This window comes from Lepeophtheirus salmonis, chromosome 3 (genome assembly GCF_016086655.4).
Source record: "Lepeophtheirus salmonis chromosome 3, UVic_Lsal_1.4, whole genome shotgun sequence".
Taxonomy (NCBI): domain Eukaryota; kingdom Metazoa; phylum Arthropoda; class Copepoda; order Siphonostomatoida; family Caligidae; genus Lepeophtheirus; species Lepeophtheirus salmonis.
In genome coordinates this window covers 32510216-32533936 of record NC_052133.2, presented here as the reverse complement: position 1 = coordinate 32533936, position 23721 = coordinate 32510216, and the positions used below count along the sequence as shown (strand labels likewise).

General features: G+C 27.9%; 1 protein-coding gene across 2 annotated transcripts in view; it reads right to left on the bottom strand.

Annotated features, from left to right (window-relative positions):
* Positions 1-23721, bottom strand: part of LOC121114950 (protein turtle homolog A) — a 207973-nt gene that overhangs the window by 57644 nt on the left and 126608 nt on the right. For both annotated transcript variants that reach the window (XR_011779392.1, XM_040709076.2), the window contains exons 5-9: positions 20152-20262; positions 13091-13440; positions 2595-2739; positions 2410-2540; positions 182-341 (exon numbers count right to left, since the gene is read on the bottom strand). Coding sequence is in view for 1 of the 2 variants with exons in the window: in XM_040709076.2 (XP_040565010.2) it covers positions 182-341; positions 2410-2540; positions 2595-2739; positions 13091-13440; positions 20152-20262 (897 nt within the window). In the remaining variant the exon portion in view is untranslated. The remainder of the gene's footprint in view (positions 1-181; positions 342-2409; positions 2541-2594; positions 2740-13090; positions 13441-20151; positions 20263-23721) is intronic.

Below are 23721 nucleotides of genomic sequence, written 5' to 3'. Positions count from 1 at the left end.
CACGTTCCTTGACTTTTACAAGTCTATTTATTAGTAATAAATAATGTTGAACCGAGCATGACTCATGCTTACCCTACTGATATAAGTACGGAATCCTTTTACCCTCCTATATTTATATTACCAATGTCTTTATTTTTATGCTAATGAGAATGATAAAAATATACAACAAAAATCAACTTACACATCACTCTAAGAGTTATTGTATTTGATATGACATCCCCTTCAGTATTAGAAGCTGTACAAGAGTAAGTTCCAGTTGCATTCCGTTTGACTTCTTGTAGAACAAGACTTGTACCAGAGATGATGATACCTTTCGATTTGTTATGATTCACAATTTTATTCTAAAAAATAGAAAAAAATGACATTATTTTAGTTGGTATTATTTTGTATCTTACTTTACTTTACTTTACAAAAAAAGTATGAAGAATACTTTAATTAACGATAATCCAGTACTTACAATGAAAGGACGATAAGTTTAATTTAAAAAAAAACTTCCTTGCTTTCATTTGAAAAACTAAGCTAAGCATAAACAACAATATACTATGAAGTATTTCAAAATTAATCATATTATAAAGTTTTGGGACACATTTGAAGTAGTCATATTTAAGATTTTTATCCTTATTTGAAGATATAAAAAATAGAATATAAATTATATCTAAAACTCAATATAGATTTTTATTTTTACTTAAATACTTTGTTTTGTATGTAAGTTAAAAAAAAGAGAAGAAACATAAGATATAAAAATGATTAAAGCATTTTTATTATGAACTTTTGTGATATATCAAAACAAAAATAATATTGAAAAAATACGGTATATTTTTCTTTTTTATTCGTAGATACTTTAATAGATATACAAAACCATTACGCAATAATGTTGGTTTTGTTATATTTTAGATAACTTTCTTGGGAGTTGAAGGTCTCAAACTTGAATTTAATTATTTAGGTTTATTTGCACCCGATATATTCTCTCAAATATAATTAGCTATCATATTGAATGGCAATCACACTAAGGGTCACAATTACTTGCATCGTTGCTCATGTAGCAAAGGATTACACTTTATTTGAAAATAATTATTTTCCTCTCCTTTAAAGTAAATAAAGGGAAAATGAGTCAATAGTGGGTCGTAGTGGCAGAGAGGGAAAAAGGTGGTCCATGAACTCTTTTTGCAATGAATACATTAAACCTTCGTTTGTGAATATTTTTTTCATAACACGGTCAGTGAACTGAGTAAAAAATAACAAAAAAAAAAAAACCTCAAATATTAAACGTATTTAATAAAATAATAAACAGTTAAACGATAATAATGTCTACTTCACTGAAATGATGTTTATTTTTTTTTATCAATTCCTGTCCATTTTGTACTCGTAAATATGAATTATAATGCTAAAAACACATTTATGAATATAAGCTATCAAGAAAATATAAATCCTTATTTAGAAATAATCATAAAAAAATGTGTTTTGGGTTTTAGCATGGTATAATTTTTTATTTTGATAGTAAAGACATTGAAAAATTCAATATTTTATGGAAATTTTGGAATCATTTTAGTACTCATAATTTTTTGCAGAGGTTTTATGTATTTTATATAATAATAGTTACATTATTACATAGATATTTAACTACTGTAGTATGCCACTGTCCTTTAATTTAAAAAAAAAGAAAAGAAAAAGGCTGTATGGATGGGGCAAAAGTCAACATTTAAGCAGGTTTACTTAATTAAATTCACAAACCTCAATTAAAAATGGCCTCATATACAAATAAGTTCAAAACAAGGCATTATTAAGATAAATAAAGAATGTCATATAATCAAATTTAATGTCACAGGAGATTATTAAAAAAATTGGCAATACATTGTAGATTCAAAGGAATAAGAAGCACTTTTATCACTCTCGGGGTGTTTAATACCCCACTAACGTAGGGTTAACGCCCGTCAAAAGTTGAAGGGGATTAGAAACAATAAATACGAAATTATTCTTCAAAAAATCAGTCACCTATAGGCAATAAAATATATTCTGAAATTGAAGCAGAGTTTAGGAGGCGTTTACTCGAAAAATAAATAGAAATTATTTTTCTATAAAAAAATAAAAGATTTCCTTAAAAAATATATAAAAAAAATTACTTTTTCTAAATTGGAAAAATTTGTACATTGGTCTCTCCCGTAAATGTTGTGCCACTATACTGATTGGAAAGAGGAATTTAAAACTTTCAGGAAAGGGATTGCAATGGCCAAATGGTAATAAGGCATCCTGATCTTTCATATTCTTTTTCTTTGATATTTTTGGCACATCCAAAGGAATATACATAATAATTTATAAATATAAATTGAGTATAATTATTAATTGAACAATACACATTATTTGCATGCATTTTTGTTGGCGAAACGCATGTGTAGTATATACTATACTTACATTATGCCTCCAAACAATCTTATATACTGGAGGATTAGATGAAATATTACACTCAAAGTAGACATCATTGCCTTCCGCAATGTTATTAGGATTGAGATTTGCACCAAAGTTTAGTATGATTTCAGGAATATCTGTTGGAAAATACATAAGAAATAAATATATTTATAAAAAGTATAACAACTTACAATAGATCGTAAGTTTCCAAACATCCTCAATGGCTGAACCTTTTAATTTTGTATTTTCTGCACGACACGTTAAACGTTTCCCATTATCATTTGGTTTTGGAGTATAGGTGAATGAGGAATAAGTTGTATTTCCTTCTTCCCAAGTCTATCAAAATATAAGAAGAAAATAAGCTCACAAATATTGTTAAATATCCTACACAAAATTTTTTTTCTTGGAAGTTACTGTCGAACACTTATTGTATTATTTTTTATATGTATTACAAATGGTAAACAAAAATAACTTTTTTTTTGTATGAAAAGTTACTTTTATTAAAAGAAATAGAAGTGGAAGTAAATGCAAAAAAAAAACAAAAAAAAAAGTTAAACAATTTTTATTATTATTTCCAAACAAAAAGTATCAATAAATGTTGAATTAAGGTTAAATTTTATTACATATAATGTAGCTTCTTTGAAGGGCTGATTTTTTTGCATAAAGAGTAGCAAATAGTGTTTAAACATATGTGCATATGAAAAAAACAACAACTTTGATATTAAAAAAAAATGATGTACAGTGTATATTAAAAATATTTCTTCACTTATTTTGTCAATTTAGTAAACATTTCGCAAAAATGCTAAAATTTAAAACTCCAAATATAGGTCATATATTTGAAGTTGTAAATTTTAGCATTTTCGGCAGGCGAAAAGAAAAAAGACTAATCGGAAATCAACATGGTAATCTTCACACTTTCATTAATGTTTAGTGATGTAAATCGTGCGTATTTTTTATCCAATTTTGGAATTTGTAATATGAAGAATAAATTTTCTTTCCATTAACTGTTGTCATTTTTATTTTGTTCCTACTAGTGAACTTTCTAACGGCTACTACATTCAATTGGATTCAATACCTCTTCAAATATTCCTATGTGCTCATAAAAGAAGGGGTGTTATCTTGAGGATTTGTCGCAGTATATAATTTTAAATCCTTGTTGGATTCAGAGTAGAATTGAGGATCGATTTCAATGTAATTCACACCCATGTCCTTGTTTATTTCCTTCTCCCCCTCCTCTCCTCTCGAAGCTTAGTGTAGCTGCTCTTATGAAACGTCGTGACAGCTAAGCTGCTCTCCTCCAAAATTTGTCTGGGTTATTGTGTTGCTTTTAGGTTGTTGTTTTTTACCTCCCCAAAATACACACGATTTTCATAATAATTTATTATTTAATTAGAAAAGCTATATCCAGTTAGACCGGAAGGCGAAAAAAGAAAATAAATTAGAACATAGCTAGGATTTAGTCCGATCTGAATGATCAATTCTACTCTGAGTGCAATACGGGCATACCCCTATCATTCATCCACAAATCTCCATTGTTACTTTTTGTCTTTTATGGACACACACAATAGTTATTACATTATATATATTTAGGATTACCTTCTAAAGGCTTAAAGAATAATATTAACAGCTTTGGAAAATAAGTCAACATACTGTTGTGATTGGCATATCGAATTTTTTTAAAAGTATTTTACAACTCTAGCTATAGGCACGTGAAAAGCAGAGTAATGTTGGCTACTTGCTAGTATGGTAGGATATCCTTTAAACTATATGCTAGCCTTAATTAACCATTATTTGATTCTTATTTATACTATTATTTTTAGGTATAAATATGTTTGTAACAAAATCATTAGGGAATCATTCGATACTTATAAGTAGCTGTATTTATTCTTGAAATATGTATTTATTATTTGAATATGACCACTTATTTAATTATGGAATAAAGTGAAGTAGAAATCGAAGTATTTAGAATTCTTAAGTTAAATGATTAGATAAGGTCATTTCACGTTTAAAATAACGTCAAATAAATGGCTAAATTATTTTTTACCGTTTATTTAAATTTATAGTATTATAATTGTTCCTAGCAAAAAAAAAAAAAAAAAAGAATATTTATGTGAATTTTATTGTGAGTATTATATTTATTGTTTTAAAGTCAAGTCGTGATTGTGACATCAAGTCGAGTCATAAGTTTTCAAAATATGAACTTAATCCCAAATCAAGTTGCAAGCCTCAAGTCCAAATTCTGACCTCTGATAACAATTAAGAATAGTAAAATTCACCATTCCAGTTACTCATTTATAAATAAATTAAGTAAAAATTACACAAAAAAATTGGTCCTTGTCATTGAAGTAAGAAGTTAGTAAACAAAAAGGGGATAAAATGATATGTCTTATATCAAAATGGGTTGAAACATCAAAATTGGATTTATCTGTACACTCCTCAAGAATAATAACAGCTTTTGAATGTAAAAATACTGATTAATCTTTGGATTGCCAATTATAAAGCTTTTTATGTAGGAGTAAAATTATATTTTTTTATAAGTTTTATTATAACCTATTTTTGTATTTAAATATTTCTTATTATATTACCAAATTAATAAACATACTTATAAACACACATTTCATCATGGAAATTAAGGTACACAAAGCTTAATTCTGGGCAAACGTAGAGTTCTTCTTTCACTTCAATATTAGTCACTTAAAAAAATCAATAGTAAATATAAATGTGAATATAGATTATTACGTTTAAAGTATTATAAATTTATATGACATTATTTACTTAACGGATCTTACATGTACAATAATAAAATTAGTTTTCAATATTTCATTAAATATGTATTTTGAAATATTTTTTACATTTTTTTTAAAGAAAAAGAACCACTCCAAAGTCTTTTTCCTAAAAAGAGAGGAAATGAAAAAAGAAAAAAAAAAATGTGTTATGACACATGGTTGTAAAAAATATGACCTTTCGATATGTTGAAAAAATACACTGAAAATTGACATAATAACCTTGACAATTAAAAAATTTCTTGGGAGGAAAGCAGCTTAGCTTTCATGACGTTTTTTATACTGACTAAAAACAGTTATGAGAGGACAAAGAAGGAAATAAAGACAAATTCCGCTCTGTCTTTAAAAAAACATGGACAAAAATGAAAACAATGGCAAAAAGGACTCAAAATCTGCGAATCAATCATCTGCCTTTATTTAAATATATTGCTTCTTTATGATGAACGATTTAGCAATTCGTTCTAGAAATTCTGGATTGACCGTTCAAATAAATGATGTATTAATCTATTTCGGTTTCATGACTGGTCCTGTGAAAAATGTCCCCCTGAATAGCTTCCATAGAAAAATTGAATTTGATTACACTCATCTATAAAATCGGTATTCAACTGTATAGTGTTGTATTAATGAACTTTTTATGAGGTAAAACGTGTTTTTAAAATTAGCAAACATACTCCAATTACATAATAAAAAGTTATAAATGTCTCTGAGTCAACCAAGTTTTTATCAACCAGAGTATCATTTCTATTTAAATACATATGTATTTTGTATTGGATATCTACAGTAGGGCTTTAATTATTAAATGTTTCGTTCAAAAGTTAAAATTTCTTTATAAGTCTTCCTTTTAATAAAAAAATACCATCAACAAAGTTTGAACCATTTTTATGAATATTAATGTATACCTAGTGATTTTTAAAAATTACCTTTTTTCAGAAAAAAACGTGAGTTGGTTTTAATATAATCCATATACTAGAAAATAACAGCTTTTTGTGTTAAATCAACAAATTTAGTAAAATAAAGTTTCCATCAAAAGTATGAAAGAAGTCATTAATTCACTTTGTTATTTCATATTGTTAATATAGTTTAAACAAGGGTTGTAGGTTCTAATTAAGTGTACATTTACTTAAAATTGATTATTAAACATATAATAGCAAGATCTTTAATTTTTTTATCTGAATTTTGGAAGATCACAACCCGATTATTATTTTCATAAAACTGAACACCTTTAGATTTTACTGACATTGATATTTCAATAAATAAATGAATATGACGATATTTCATACATACTTTTGATCATGTTTATGAAAACAAGTATATGATCGTACATCATCCTTAGAGCTAAATAGTATAAAAATAACAGATATGAATATGTAAATGAGTATTTATGTTAACTTTTGAACGATTATATTACTTTTATATTAATACGCTAGTGTTTGGCCTGTTCCAACAAACGCATCGATTTGAACGAATAAAGATTGTTTGTGTTTTGGTAAATCTTCATTTTTGTTTTTGTTATCAAATTTGGAGCAAGAAAATGTAGCCATCATCTTTCTCTGATTTATATGTAATTAATTTTACTATGACCGCACTTACCACAGTCAATTTGATCGGCTAAATAGCAATTTGTCCAAGTAAATCATTTGTGCCCACTCTGATACTGCTCTTAAGAGATCATATGGTTTCGTTAAGGCCGCATTAGGTTAAATCGGGTAAAGTACACCAAACTATATAATTTTTTAATAATTTTTGATGAAATAATCTGTCAGACCAACCCTTAAAGTTTTAATTTTATTTCATTGTCATAAATAATTCTGGTTTTCCTGGAATTTGTAGGTATTTTCTGGGTTTTAAATCTACAAAAAATTCTCAGAAACTCCTACATTTCATTATTTTATAATATATGCTCCATATAAATATATTTAATTCATTAAATTAAAAGTGGAATACATATTAAATGAATTTTAAAAAAGAATTAATTTATTCTCTTGATGCACAACTAGACTTTTAGTACGCGACTTGGGTAGTGTATTACACAATTTTACAACCCAAGATTCAATAAAAATTTTGCTCGTTCATAATTTGATTTTTTTTGTTATGGGTCAGATTGGATAACAAAATTTCAAAAAGTGGCAGCCGGGAGCTCAATAAACCCAACATACGCACTATTAGCACAAGTTACAACATAAAAAAAAAATGAATATTGAGAATATATGTAATTGGAGGTAAATAGAACTGGCTTAAAATGTATTCTTTCTTCTTAAAAGTATAATAGGAAATATAATACTTAGATTTCACAGTGTTGAACGGAGGTTAAGTTTTTGCCACTGTTTGATTGTTTTTTAGTCACCAAGACTAGGGCAAAAGTTACAAAACGATTGTAATTAAACCTACTGAGAAGATTATATATGGTCACGGTAAGAACCCAACATATTTTGAGAAATCAAGATCAGAGGTTAAGGTACACCAAAATGTTAATTAAAATACGTAAACGACCATAACTTTGAAACATAATAAGAAGACATTATGTAGTTTAATAAAAATGTTTTATATAGAAAAAAATATAATTGAGAAAAAAATGACAATATGTTAATTTAATTTAGAGCCAATTTAGTTTTCTAATGGGATCCCAAAATTAAAAAAAAATCCAACTCGACAAAAATTTACCGGGATTTAAGAAAATCTAGCAAAACCTTTACTTGTATGAGTAAACCTTTATTAAATTAAACTACACTAATGTGGCCATTAGGTTCATACACAGTACCAAATTACGTTTTTTTAGAAAAAGTCGGGGCCTCACTCAAATGTATACAGTGTTATAATAATTATTTTGTTTTTGGGGACCTAGTTGGAGTGACTATGGATGATTCACCATGATACGTATTATAAATAACCAAATTTAGGATGTCTCATGCCTCCCCCAGCTTTTCAACTTGAACGTAGGGATACTGAAGAATTTATCAAATTTTCTAGTTTGTACTTCCATTTTGAAACACTGTAATACACAACTGGCTTCACCAAACTCAAAAATGTAAATGAACTTTTTTAAGTGTATGCTTAACCTTTAAGCGTAATTAATCTTATTTTTTGTACAATGTATTAATTGTGAGAAATAGCTCACTAAACTTTTTGTTTACCCTAATATAATATGTTTATAGACACATATTCGAGTATATTAAATATGTCAATTTTATTAAAATAATATGAACAGGGTAAATTAAAACTATTATTTTCTTTTTAAATTAATAAAAAATGAAGTACCAATAAATGAATCATATACATTAATAAATATAATGAATATCATTGAAAATATAATATCAAATATTTGTTCTTACTTTTTTATATTTGTTGAGTAAAAGTTGTAATGAATTTTTACTCATTAGATATTACAGTTTTAATGAATAATTAATTCTTTTTAATAATTTAATTCATTGTACATTTATAGTAATGTTAAGAGTTGAGTTATTTTTTCTTTAGTATTATATTGTTTAAAATATATATTCTTTATTGTATTGTTGACTTGGTACATCAAGTTTTTTAAATTTTAGAACAATTTTAAATTTGAAAACTGGATATAGCCGTTTTGTGAAGTGACACGCAAAAAAATATGTCTGGTAAAATATGCTTAATATAAATATAATAAACATGCACAACGTATATTGAGCATTACTCATATAATATTAATTTACAGTGTAATCAAGTTTATACTTCTACTTACAATTCTATAATCCATTCATTTTGGAAATTCCTAACTTTTTCATCACTACAGGTTAACATGATTAGTTGTAAATTTTTTTAAATGTCCAGGGCATATTAAATATACTCAACCAATTTTTTTATATGATCTGTCACTGAGCCCTTTACGATACACTGCAGCGCACAAAGTCTCTGATGAACACTGGATGGGAACCCCTGACGTGGACATACAACTTATGAATACTGTTAAAGTTCTCAAACACATAATTTGTAGAATTTCGTCAAACCTTTAAATTCAACAATTACCACGTGATCATTATTTCTCCGATTTCAGTTGTCTTGTGAAGTACTTGTTTTCTAGTAGGAACACTGAGGTGTAAGGATTACTTTAGAACTAACTAAACACCCCCTCCATTTCAAATCAATTAATAAATATGTTTTAAAATTTCATATACCACGAGGAAAAATGAGGAAATAGTGTCATCTGTACTCACTTTGGTATTACATATATAAAAATTGAAAAGATATAGAGACAATTATTATGATAACTTCCATATGGATGATGCACAAAATCGTGAAGCAATCCATAGACATTCAAAATGGTTGACAAAATCGATATTTCGCAGTAGAAAAAGTTTTATTGTGGTTTTCATTTTGATCTATTAAAATAACAAATTTAGAAACTTGGTTTTTATAATGTACTTCAGAGTGTGTTACATATATTAGTAATTTTTATACTAACCTCAAATATAATTTCCATTATTGTGCTATTTTTTAGTTGAAATTTGTACTCAATGGTTTCTCAATATGTAACTGACAATGTCTTAATAAAAACTTGAATGTGTAATTTTCTAATTAGTGGTTTGTCACAAAGTTTTTTGTTACCCTTTGAAAAATACGTTTACAAAACATGGTATTTTTGTTTTTTTCAATTGCTTGTACATCAAATTACAAAGTGTATATTTGTCTTGTCAAAAGTTTGTAAGGTATTGATAACGAATGACTAAAAAATGTATTATTTTCTTTAAAAATATAATCATAATATGTAACATAAATATTATTTTATAATAATATGTTTTAAAATCAATTTAATTGTCTGTAAAGTATTGATTTTGGAAGTCAAAGAGTACTTTATAATAGCATATAGAATAGAAAAACTTATTAATTTGTAATCCTGATATATTTATAATCATTTATAGCCACTACGCTGTTCCTAATGTGACAAATTTTACAATTATTTGATGGGGTTGTGTGGTGTTCATATTTGAAGCCATTGGTAAATGTTGTATGGTCTTAATGTTATGTTAACCCTTTACCCCCTGATTTTTATCTAATAAATTAAAAAGAAAACTTATCATTTGTATAAACTTTTATCAAGCTATAATATAAATAAAAAACCTCAAAAATGTTTTTAATAACAAAAATATCTTAACAAGACTTTGAGATCAACTTGATTACATTATTAAAAAATGTAAATATTTATATTAATGTACCATGGCTTTGAAGGTACAATTAAGTCTTATTCATAATAAAAATTATAAAATTTATTTTTTTATACCTTAAAGAATCATAAATACGTTCCAACTAACTCAAACTCTCATTTAAAAAAAAAAAAATGATTCTTAACCTTATAAGGAAAAAATTATGATATATTTTAGAAAAAAAATATTGATTATGTTATTTTACATGAAATATCCAACAGAAACCAAACTTTACATCAAAATTCCAATTTAACTCTTTTTATGAAGTTTCAAGTGTCCTTTTAAAAGTAAAACATATAACAAAAATATCTTTGATTTCATCCCATGTCGTCTCTGCATATGATGTGGATCTAGTTATAAGTAATAAAACGTATCATTCAGAATTGTTTGTAATATAACTGTTTTCAATATTTCTATTCGATATTTTTTCTTTAAAAACATGAGTTATAATAATTTTTATGAAAATTGATAAGCGATGGAAACAAAACAGAGCATAAAGTGACAATAAATTTCCCTTTCAGCGGAGTACATACAATCTTTTTGAGAGATTTTGGTAGAGATAATACTTGGACCAACGTAATTAATTAATAGGATCATCGACTTAATTGGAATAAAAAGGAAAACTGTTGGACTGAAGATAAGTCCGAGGTTTTGGATTACTAATGAAAATATATATGTGTAGTTAACTATGAAAAATTAAATTATGATGCATAAAGCTAAGGATTCTAAAATTTTATCACATATTTATAAAATTTAAAACGATTAAAAAAATTATTTTTTCTTGTTTAATGGATATTGTAACTAATGTGATAATTTTTTGTAATAAAAAATGTTCAACAGTATTTTTTTCTTTTATTTTGAATTATCTTATTAATTTAAAAGAAATAGTATATTTAATCATAATTACCAACTTTTAGCGGATATTAAATCATTTTTCTTTTTCAATTTTTTTGTATGGTAATTACTTTAGTATTTGTGGAACAAGATACAATAAAATCAAGCAAAGTAACAACGTTAAAAATATGTCCAATCATAAAGTTAGTACGTGCATGATACTGGTAACCATAAATATACCATGTTTTACTTAGATATTCTTACCAATCAAACAGATTTAATTATGAGGATACTCTTTTCCGACAAACATGATGAAAATTATAATATATTAGGCCCTTTGATGTCCAATAAAAAAACCTCAGGAAAATGAGTATTTATATTCTTTTGAAAGTAGCATTTTGATCTTTTGTAAATAGAAAAAATCATGAAATGCTATCCTGTTATATTTTTGATTAAGTAATGGCTACTTTTTATATATGACTACTACTGAAATAGCTTTTAAATTAGAACAATTTTAAAGGAAATAAATGACTTTTTTAATTTAGCTCTTAATTTTATACTATCAGAGTAATAATTAATCAATAAATTTCTTAAAAGTCATTGAGACTTTCGTTGAACAATTATTTTAGTTAAATTCTCCTCTAATCGAATAGTTTTTATTTTTAGAGTTGTAGCAATATTTTTTTTATTTAGCAATCTGAAGAGTGTTTTTTTTCATGGATGTAATTACTGTTATTTATTCTTGAATGTATTACATTTAATTATATGTATAAAGAAATCATTGTAGTGTGTGATCATAAATGACAAACAGTAACACTGAGAATGTGTTGGGGATTTATAAAAAAAGTCCTTATTGAACTAAGAGAATCGACAATAAAGTAATTCTTGCCTATGCCTTTGCTGGATAGGAAGTAATGTTTTATGTTTACCATAGCTGCTTGAAGCAAATCTAGTAAAACTCCATGTAACTAAGCTGCCCAGCTCTCAAACAATCTGAGAGGCTTATAGTGCTAATTTTCTAGTGTTTTTTACATACCGGCAGGTTGCATTTTTACAACTCTTACTATTTTACTAGTAAGACAGGAAGAAAATACTGCTTTTATTTGGTGAAAATGAGTAAGGGAAGCAAAAGAACTCTTTAAATAATAATATTTATAGTTTTATAATATATGACTTGCCTGAAAGTAAAAATAAAATACTTCAAAAAATGATTTAGTAACCCTAAAAAATTGAAGAATGATTTAAAGGAGAGTAGCTTAGCTGTTATGATGAAACATCATAACAGCTCTGAGAAGCTGTAAGATGATAAAAATTCATACAAATCCCAGTCTGTATTTTGCAAATACATATGCAGAGATTACACCAATGCTAATCCTCGAAACTACTTTGCATCCAACAAGGACTTACACTTATAAATTCCCTAACAATTTTTTTGTGTTATTGAATAAATAAATACATTGATCATGTTGCCAACTAGAAATAAATTTTACACGTATTAAGATCATATTTTATAAAACTCAAATATCGATATTAATGCGATAATGTAAATCAAATTATATACTTGCAGAATGCTTCTCTTGTGGGTATGAGATTTTCATACATAAGGTAAGCATATAAATTGATCCTTTTCATCGGAATATTTATTCGACTAGTAAAAAAAATTCTCAGATATATTGGAAAAACGAGATTTATCTATGTTAATGACTCCAATACTCCAACTTCATTATTCTTCCTCATTTATTATATAGGTAAATTTGCTTATATGTATAAAGGATCTTATCAGAATTTTCTGTAATACTTAACAATATTTTTAAGTTCTACTAAAAAAAAAAATATTTATCTGGATAAAATTACCCTTGATATAAAAACTATCAAAAGTCAATAATTATGTGTTTATACCTCTGTTCTACCAAGGAAATCATTATTTTTCCACCAGGTAATTGTTGCTGAAGGCCTTGATCCAAGACTCATACATTTGATTTTATATACTTTAGAAGTAGAAAGTGGTTCTTTTGGGGTTACGATTCTTACACTTGTTGGCCGAAAAAGAAGGTCTAGGGTGATACTTGTGGAAGCAGGAAGAGAAACATTGTTGTTTGAGGCTTGACATCTAAATTTTCTGCCTAAATCATCTTTCTTTATTGCTAAGATTGTCAATGTATTTTTCACTGTTTGTGAAAATGACTTTTCATAGGAGGAATCGATCAAGGAATGATCTCGCCACCATGTGACTTCAGGAGACGGACGACCTGCAACATAAATAAAATATATTTTTAGTAAGAAACAGATCGTCATTACACGTAAAATATACCTATTATTCTGCTATATTAGATGTTAAATTTATATAAAACATAGGCTTAAAAGTCGTGGGTTTTACACATAGATACCGTAAATTTTTTAGTTCATTCCAACTTTCAAATCATAGTTGTTCTTTAGTTTTGAGTTATTGTGTTAAAGTTTTCGATTTATTGTGCTAAGTGTGACACTAATTTTGTTATTTCCAATATAATACGCAAAAATCAAATCAAATCTTAATTTTACACGGCTTTTTGATGAGAAAAAATATCATTTAAGCTAAACAATGTCATACAAAGTGCCATGGAGACTCTGCTTTAACAGAAACAACAATAAAACGTTGGTTTGCTGACTTTAAATGGGGTCGTAGACACATGAATGATACAGAATGTAGTTGACCTCCCAATGAGACGGTAACATCAGAAAAAATCAACAAAAACCATACAGTTATTGGGAAACCTTGTCTACATGCATTGTTAACATTATTTTTTTGTCTATTATTGAAAATATAAAATTATGATGTATTTCTAAATCCATCTCTTGAGTCCACGTATTGCTGCCCTACCCTGTATATATATATTCATAATATTAAAATCATACATTGTATTTTATTCCATATACTATTATAATATTTTTTTAATCCTCAATTCTCTATCTTCCTGCAACCCCCCTTCTTTGGAAAACCATTCTCTTATGCAACCTTAGTTATTGGGGCCTTTTCCTGAACTTTTGGAGCTACGCACTCTCCGTAAAAAGTAGCTGCGGCCCTGTTTGTATATAACATAATTTTTTGGCATACATTTTCTTATTTTCTTGCAACACCCCTTGTTTTCAGTGGCTTTCACCAAACTGAGCCTGCATAAAAAGAATCGAGACCGATACCGAAACCGTTGAAATAAAATAACCGAGACTGGAACCGATAGAACCACTGATCCTGAATCGAGAACAACCTTGATTGTAACCATTTGCAATTATTTTTATTCATAAATATTGGATCTATCTTCAAAGACAACAAAATGGAAGCAAAAATAACTCTTGTGCTGGAAATGCTCGCGTGCCAGAAGCCCTTAACCGAAATTACCAATTAACAAAGGATCAGCTGTACGGTCCTGTTTTGCATTAATACGCCATTTGAAGCCCAATGAATAGTCATCAGAAAGTCTAAACAGGGTTAGAAACGAACAATAAGAACTAAGGCCATGATTAGTATTTTCAAAAACCCGCCTTGCTAGAAATGCAATGCAGCCGACTTTCAGTATTGCCAAAAAAAAGAAAAAAGAGAAGACTTTTCAAGCAATTGATTATTAATGTGATGAATGTAAGCAAGTTTACCCTCTGGATAATTAAAGATTACTTGGGAGCAAAATCAAGAGTAAGGAGGAATAAGCATCTCATAACGATGACCACAAGAGGGAAGAGGCTGCTAGAGCCAAACTTATTTTGAATGTGTTCAAACACAATCCACTGGTCATCATTTTCTCAGATGATAGGTTAATCAGGGTGTACAGGGTGCCAAATACTGAACCGACTGTAACATTCCAGAGCTCGACTTGAATGAAGTACTTGCACATGTAAAATTCACATTTACAACAAAGCATTTGATCCTGCTCATGGTTTTGGGCGTCTTTGGGTTTGATTGGAAGAATTGTCCACCCATCTTTATTTGGAACAACGAAAGGGCCCCTTCGGATGTCTATATCTTGCTGTTTCGGAAATAAATAGTTCCATGTGTCAAGAGTGAATACAAGTGAATTTCTGGAGGTTAACCTTGATGCTTTTTGTCCCTAGAGCATGTGGCTTCGTAGCTACCTCCATCTTAAATTTTTGGATTATTTCGTCTAAAAATGTTTGAAGGCGTTGTCTGCAACATGTGCAACGGGTCTTTGAGATCTTTTAAGTCCACAATCAAGGCCCCGCATGGGCTGACTTGTTAAATGACTGGTTCCACAAGGTTTGTACGGCCTTAAGAATGAGGGAGACCATATTAAAAAAAATGTAAATTTAAGTTATAATTTACTATAAATAAATATAACTTTTTTCTTATTGTCTTCACGAACTACTGTTTAATAAAGTTTAAAAAACGATCCCATATTAAAATTTTAGAACTTCAATGAGATTAAAATAAATATGGTGACTCAAATTGGAGTTGATAACAATATTAAAGGACTCAATTAAAATATTCAAGAACTTGGACATGGGAAAAAATACTTAAGACTTGACATGGATTTGCAGTATAAAGACTTTTTTGAACCTCTGATTTATAGCTTTGATCTATTTCTCTATTTGTTTTTTATGTTGGGAGTGACAACAATAACATTATATTTATATTTTATTAAAACCCCATCATATTTATAGAAATTTCCGGTCGTAAGCAAAAAAAAAATTCTATAAAATAATAATAGATTAGGTATATAATATTTCTTTGACCTATAACGTTTGTTTTCTAAACATAAATTCATCATTTTACCGTAGTATAGTCAAAAGATGATCATACATGCCCACCAAGTTGATAAATTAACAAAACAAATTAATGTTAAAATTGACATAATAAGTAAAAAATAGAATTGTAATTTTTAGTTTAAATATATAATATATAATTGATTTTTAAATAATAAAAATACAAAAAACTTGAATGGGGAATAACCAAATTATATATGTAAACACCAATCTATTCCCATTGGACATATATAAATGCAAAATAAAAAACAAAAGTTTCATAAATTTTATTGCTTTTCTTGATATTTTCCAATAATTGTCTATACTTAACATCATTAGCAAATAGCAATGAAATTTTTGGAAGGATAATGAAGCTTTCATTAACAAACGTTATAGATCGATAGAAAAATTACTAATATTCTACTTTATTTTCAGCTAGTGGTAGTAACCGGCATTTTATGGAGTTATTAAGCGTCGACGAACGTACTATTCCCTTATTAATATAGAAGATAACTCCTCAAGGGCTCCGACCCAGCACTGTTATAAAATTCCAACGCTATTTATTTTTTATGAATAATTTTTACAATGGGGAAACTCTTAACTGGAATATAAGAGAAGTGTTTGGTTTCAACAACTATACTGTAGAGATTAAGGAGGGAACACAATTCACACCTAAATATTTTAAATGGGCCCTTCCTATTCTTTAAATTTAAAAAGAAATAATTTGGATATGTTGTTGCTTATATATAATCAGATGACTACAATTTGATCTTAATTTGCTTCTTAATAAAATCTTTACTTCGAAATTTATGCTATAAAATGTGCAGTCAGCTATTTTCATTCGCTATGAATAATCTATTCAGCAAACCTCTTGTAAAGAAGACTCAAAGTTCCGTCTCTTTTGTGTATAATGATTGAGTCAACATGCCAAAAGATTGGCAATGTATATAATTTACCTCTGTATATTTTTTGTTGATTAGTGTTTTTTTATGTTAGGGTGGTTATCTTTTCGACGGTTTCTGTTTTCTTAGACTCCAATAAAATAAAACAACTCTTTGCTAGATGTACTAATTTTATTCTATTGACTTGATCAAGAAATAGTCCATACCTTAAAACAAACATTACTTTTTCTTTTTCCCTTTTTTGAACAATTTTGGCCCATTTTTTCTTTATTAGTACTAGTAGAATACAGTGTGTCCAATCAAATTGTGAAATAAAATTTGGAAAGCTTTCATAGATTTACCCAATAATTATACGATTTTTTCCGCAATATTAACTGATAGAGCAATAAAAAAAACAATTATTGAGAAATAAGTTATTTCATCATAACAAGAATAACTTAAATGGAAGTCGAAAGAAATCAGTTGTCAAAGCGACAACGTAGGAATGAGTAATCACGAGACCTCCAGCATCATTTTATGCTCCAAGCGTATTATTACCTAGATTAAAAAGCTAAAACACTACAAAAACAGGCTTGAGAGAAAGTCCAGCTTCCGCCATGATGCTCGACCCTGTTGTATCTAACGTGAAGTGGATACCACTTGATTGCTTTAGAAAGGCCCTCAATATCGGTTCAGACGTGTACCAGGTGGTCATAGAGACAGCCAATTTTCCCTGGTTGAAAGCCAATTACCCCAAGGGAAGTTATTTTTTCAGCAAGACTCTGCCTCGGCCAGCAGCCCACAAAAAGCAAATCAAAAGCGGTATAAAAACAACTTTGCAAATTTGGTCCCTTGTCAATTTGGTCTCCGTCCTCACCAGAATGCAACCCTTATGACTATAGGATTATTGTGGACGGCTTAAAGACTGCTGCGGCGATGCAGATCAATGCGGGGGGGGAGTACAATGAATATATTATATAAATTATATTTTTTTTTTACAAAATATACTTTTTGAGAGTAGGAAATTGCGTTTGCTTTTCGTATAGAAACACCGTAGTTATGAAATGAAAGAGATAATTGAACAAAAAAGGTGTCTAAAAATTGTCTTAAGTAATTAAAATATCTGATTGTATTAATTATTCGTCTTATGAAATTAAATAACTTGATGGCTAAATTAATTTTGTCAACTTTTTTAATATAAATCATTTTTATAAGATCTTTTCCCTTTTTCTTCTTCATTCGGTCCATAAAAATAATCAATAAACATATTTATGTAACAAAGAAGTCTTTAAATATAATGCGGACAGCGATTCAGTTATGACATTCACATAAAGAAGAGCTTCTGAAAGTATCTCCTTAAAAATAAATTGATCGATTTTATATCCTACATTTTCCCCTTTTTGTATGTACACAACACGTCCATGGATTATTAATTTTCTTTCAATTATCAAAATACAAAATTGAAGGAACATTTTGCCTTTTCTATAAAAAAAATGTAAACTTTTATAGTTTCTTATTTTAATAGCAAAAATGTTCACATTGTTATAAATTGTACTGTACATCTTGATTTTTCAATCATAAAATTATATTACATAATTAATTATCCAGGAAAAAAATAAATTGTATTTTTCCCATAGTTTGACATTTCGACATTGTTGAGCTAATGGATTATATTTGAAAAAATATAGAGATTAATAATAGACACAAGCTTTACATTGTATTACCTACAACGTACATATTATTGATACTTAAATTAATCAAAATAATATCATAAATGCAAAAGAAGGTCTAGCTCAGATTTTACTTTTTATGTAGGGGAGAACGAGAATAGCTGAAACACGTCATTTTCTCGAGTATATAAGTAGGTAGAATCATCAAATTAATAACACAGATGTGCAATTTAATGCTCATTTTTCTGTGAAAATATCAAATATATTCCTTATTTTTTCATGACATATTGCTTTGATATATTAAACTATAAGTTGAATTATGAGTCAAATTGGTGCTCTTCAATTTTGGGTATATAGTATAATTTTGATCGCGTGTGATACTTTATTTTGCTTTTTTTGACACTTCGCTAAACAAAGAATATATTCTTGGAGTAGGACGGCAGGGATTTTGACTCCATTGATCACAATGGCTCTAATAATTTTCCACTTAGAACTACATAGATCATCATTGGTGTTTGTAATGTTTATTTCTGTGATTATATTAATTTTCTCTTACATGAATTAATAGATTTCAGGACATAGAAGTTCCTATCCATGATACCTAGTTCATCCTGTTATTAAATTGTAATGGTTCATGGTAGATACAAGAACTAAACTTTCCATTTCCTTTGATATCCTCCCAAGTGCTAATTGTCTTGAAAAAGTCGAGATCTCTCTCCTAATCCAAAAAAAAATATTCTTCACTTTGTAATGTCATTTTCTTTTTATTAAAAAGTAGCCATATTAGAATTTCAACTATCCACTATCGAATTCTCCAATTTCGAGATAGAAAGATAAATTATGACGTGTGTACCAAATTATACATTGTAAACTCAATTTCTAGCAAGTTTCTACGAGTTCTTTTTAAGCCCTTTCGAGAAATAACTATCAATTAGTCTTGCATAAGCTCTTTGAAAAAAGTAAGTACTTACAATCTGGAGCTGTGACTCATTTTCTGACTTTACAATCTCAGAGTTATTTTTTATCTTTATTAATTTTTTTCGTGAAACTCAATTATTAGCTGAAGTTCTTGAATGTTGTTTATATAACGAAAATATTATAATTTTTGAAGAATTTAAGAGTTTAATAAAGATATTAAGTTATAAATTGAGTTGGATATTTGTACTGGAAGCCAAACAGTAGCCAGGACAAGTCGGATTATCTATTCAGGGGAACAACAATAGAAGAACAAAGAATGCAAAAAATAAATTTTCTGAAGTTTATTATTTATTTGTTATGATATGATATTGCCACGAGGAACTGGAAATAAATTTTTTAAATAAAAAAGTAAAGTAAAAAATAGATTTACTCGAACACACATTACATAATATACCTATATAGTTATTAAACGCCCTGATAAAACCTAATTTTTTAACTAAATTAAAGGAAGTTATGATCTTTATACATTACACTATTTCGTGTATATATATATATATATGACATCGGGAGAAGTGTTGCTTTCAAGGAGATTTCCTTTAACCAACTAACACGAGTTAAAATATATATACACGTACGATATATGTGGTAGCTCACCTTAAGTACATTAAATAAAAATATGCTCTGATTAGAACAAGTCTAGGTCACATTTCATCTACCTTTATATAATATATTACTCATTATAAAAATAAAAATATCTCACCACCGTTTGTCACACATTTGAGAATAACCGTTGAACCAACTTCATATGGACCTGCTATGAAATTAATGTCCTCTCCATTTTCATTGAGAATTGTGGGAGTAGATGGCGGTACTGTGAAGAAAGAAGAGGAAAATAAATAAATTATTACAACATGAATATGCATATTATCCATAAAATATGTGTGTGTATTGAAATATGGGGTAGGAGAGAGGAAGTCAGTATGTTAACCCCCTTCCCCCTTACATAGCATCAACGTACACGTGTAGCTCGTATAACATATTTATTAAAATTTATTAACTTTTTATTAGTGTTGGATTCGAGTTACAACTATCGAGCTTAAGTAATTGAATGTGGATTCGATCAAAGAAATTAAGCAATCCTAAATATTTTGCTTACTAAATCAAACAATATGTTCAACAACTATGTCAAGTATAATTCCTTCAATATTTAGGCTTTTAATTATTAATCAAATAATGTAATTAATTTTAGAAATATTTATTTGCAGAATAGGAAATTATTTTAAAAACTTGTACATATCTGTACAATGTAAAAAAAGTATCAATTCAATTCATTTAGATTTTCATGTATGTATAATTATTCTTTTTTCTATCACAACACTACTGATTAGATATATTATTTTTGATATAATTCTAAAATTAATGGTCCAGAGAAAACATATCCTACCAAAAAATACAACAACGAAATTTATGGGGGAGTTACTCAATAAAAATAAAGAAAGAACTAAGGATACACAAATGTTTTGATTATTCAAGTTTAGCAGTGTTTTTGTAAATAATAATTCGTAGTATTTTGATTTATTTTTCAAAAATTGGATACTTTTATCAAATTCAAGTTTTTTTAAAATTCGAGTAATACTCCTATCTAACACTACATTTTATTACCATTATATTTTTGGAACGCTCAAAATATGAAATATTGGAATAGCCACTTTATTTTTTTTTTAAAGAAAAATTTAAAAATATGTAAGAACAATATTAAATTTCCTGCTTCCCCCTCCCTATTTTTTTTTAGAATACCCCCCTTTCTTATTAGTATATTTTTTTATATATGAGGAATGATGTAGAAGGTTTACAGAAAAATCCACGTAGATTTTCATTTAAGAAAAATAAAGAATCATTACTCATTTTAAAATAAAATTATTATTTAAAAAAAAAAATAATAAACAAACAGAGTAAAATATGTTTGAGACTTAAAGAAATAATTATTATGATATAATACAATATTATATCATAGCATACAATTTTTTTATGCTTTTTATAAGTACATAAAGGGTACTTAAAAGATAAAATTTAAATTTTAATATTTCATAAATATTTACATTATACATTTAAATTTTAAGTAATGTTTGAAGTTTTTATCTTAAAAATAAATCATGTTATACGAAAAATAGTTAGAGCCAAGCTGAATCAGTACCTTGTTTTTTTTCTGCCATGCCAAACAAATTGATGTAAATAATTTAAATAAAATTCATCTTCATCCCTAAGGTAAGTTTTCAAACGTGGGCAATATTATATATTTGTAAGATTTATACTTATTACGTAAAAAAATAGAACGGGCTTTTTAATATATTTTTTATGAAAAGAGTGTATTTTAAATAACTTGTTTCCAGGAATTTGGTAATACCAAGAATCTTGAACTTAATATAATTAGTAAGATATTGTTTTACATATGCTTATCAATCCCAACATCAAAACTCATATTTCAGAAATATAAAACTTTATTTGCACATCGTTGTTACTACGCAATATAAACGGTGTAGTAAAAATAAATCCATTATTTTTACAATAGATAGCTTTAGTATTGTTTATCCCGTGTTGCATAGGAACGAACAGTCTACACTAGATGACGTTAGCAAGATAAGATTTAGTAAAAGATCTTTTTTAATATTGTTTTGTGATTGCTTGAGTAAGTTTTGTTTAAGCGTGTAGCAAAGATAAAATATCGAATAATTTACAGTTTTCCTTTAATAGAGGCGAAAACACGATACAGGTGGCTGAAAATAGGAGTAGTGTTTATGGTTTATGGTTCAAGGAAGTAACGGAGAGTTAAATAAATATTGTGCCTACAATTCATCCTTTGTTGATTTCCTTACTTATATCTAAAATAGTTCATCTATTCACTCCGAATCTCATTAATATTGAAAGAAGCTTTTTACAATCTCTTCCAAAAAGGGAAGACTTCTTCATTTGATACTTCCTTACTCGGATGTTTCTCCTATCAAATGATAAATTTAATATATAACATTGAATAAATAAAAAGACTGGTCAGCTCACTCTATGAAAAATAAATAATCTTCTATTGAGTCTTATCTTGCCAATTTCCTTCAACTTTTTTTTTTTTTTGAATTTTTCTTTACATCTGTATTTTATTGAAAATATAAACCTAGGTATTTTTTAAATAGAAGGGAGCAGAGAGATATAAATTTACTTATATATGCACGGGGGTACTTTTAAAAAGATATGTATCCTTGAATTTCTCGTTTAAAATAAATTATGTTTTATAGTACATGGTAGGATGGGTACGGGTAACACCCGTAGCAGTGGAATCGTACATTAAACGTAATGGGAAAAATAGTGGGGCATCCAATGTGACGTACATATGTATTTGTACAATCTTTGGCCAGGCTGTTTATTTCAACAAAATAACAGGATATCTTTCAAGACCACAAGGGCTTATTTTGGAGAAAGTTTGGTCCTTTTGGAAAGATTCTTGGGGCTTACATTGGGACCTAACTCCTCTCAGGATCTACCGATTAAAAAAAAAATGATTCTTTAAAATACACACAAAAAAATACTTTTATTTAACATATGTTAAATCACGGCATTTGTGCAATAAAATACTGCAAAATGTTATAAATGTTGCCTCAGTCCAGCTGCATGTTCGATTTTGCAGAGTTTTGTCCCAAAAAAGTTGACGGATCCCTCCAAAATAGCCAAACTTTGAGATACTTCCAAATGAGTCCTCTTGCTCACATAAATCTAAAACTGCAAAGTTAGTGTTGTTTTGATAGGATAAAAACTCTGACCAAGAAATATCAAATAGTTGATGACCCCTTCATTAATTTCTCAAAAATTTGGTACACTTGATCTGAAATCTCCATTTGTATATTTCATGTAAAAACAGCTACCCTAACGTACATAGTTTTATTGAAGGAATCCCTTTTTTACTCGAGTATTTATAATATATTTATATTGGGGAGTAAAAAAGTCTAACAACACCTTTTTGACTTTACTTTTGAAAAGTGTGAAGAGTTTCAAACATAAAGTCGCGCAAATTAATGAAAATTTGTTGTTTTTATAAATCAAACGAGATATTGCAAACAAACATATTTCACTGTTGAACAAAGATAGAAACAAAAAGCTCAGAGATTGAAAATTTGATTCGCACCGGCCATAGCACTTTGGATATCGTCAAGCATCTTGGGGTCAATTGCCAGACCGTATACATTGCTTGTAATCCCCTGGAATATAGATCTAGTCTAAGGATAGTCCTCAAGATGATAGACAAGTCAAGCTAATCCCCGAAGCTACGAAACACTCTTTTGAGACC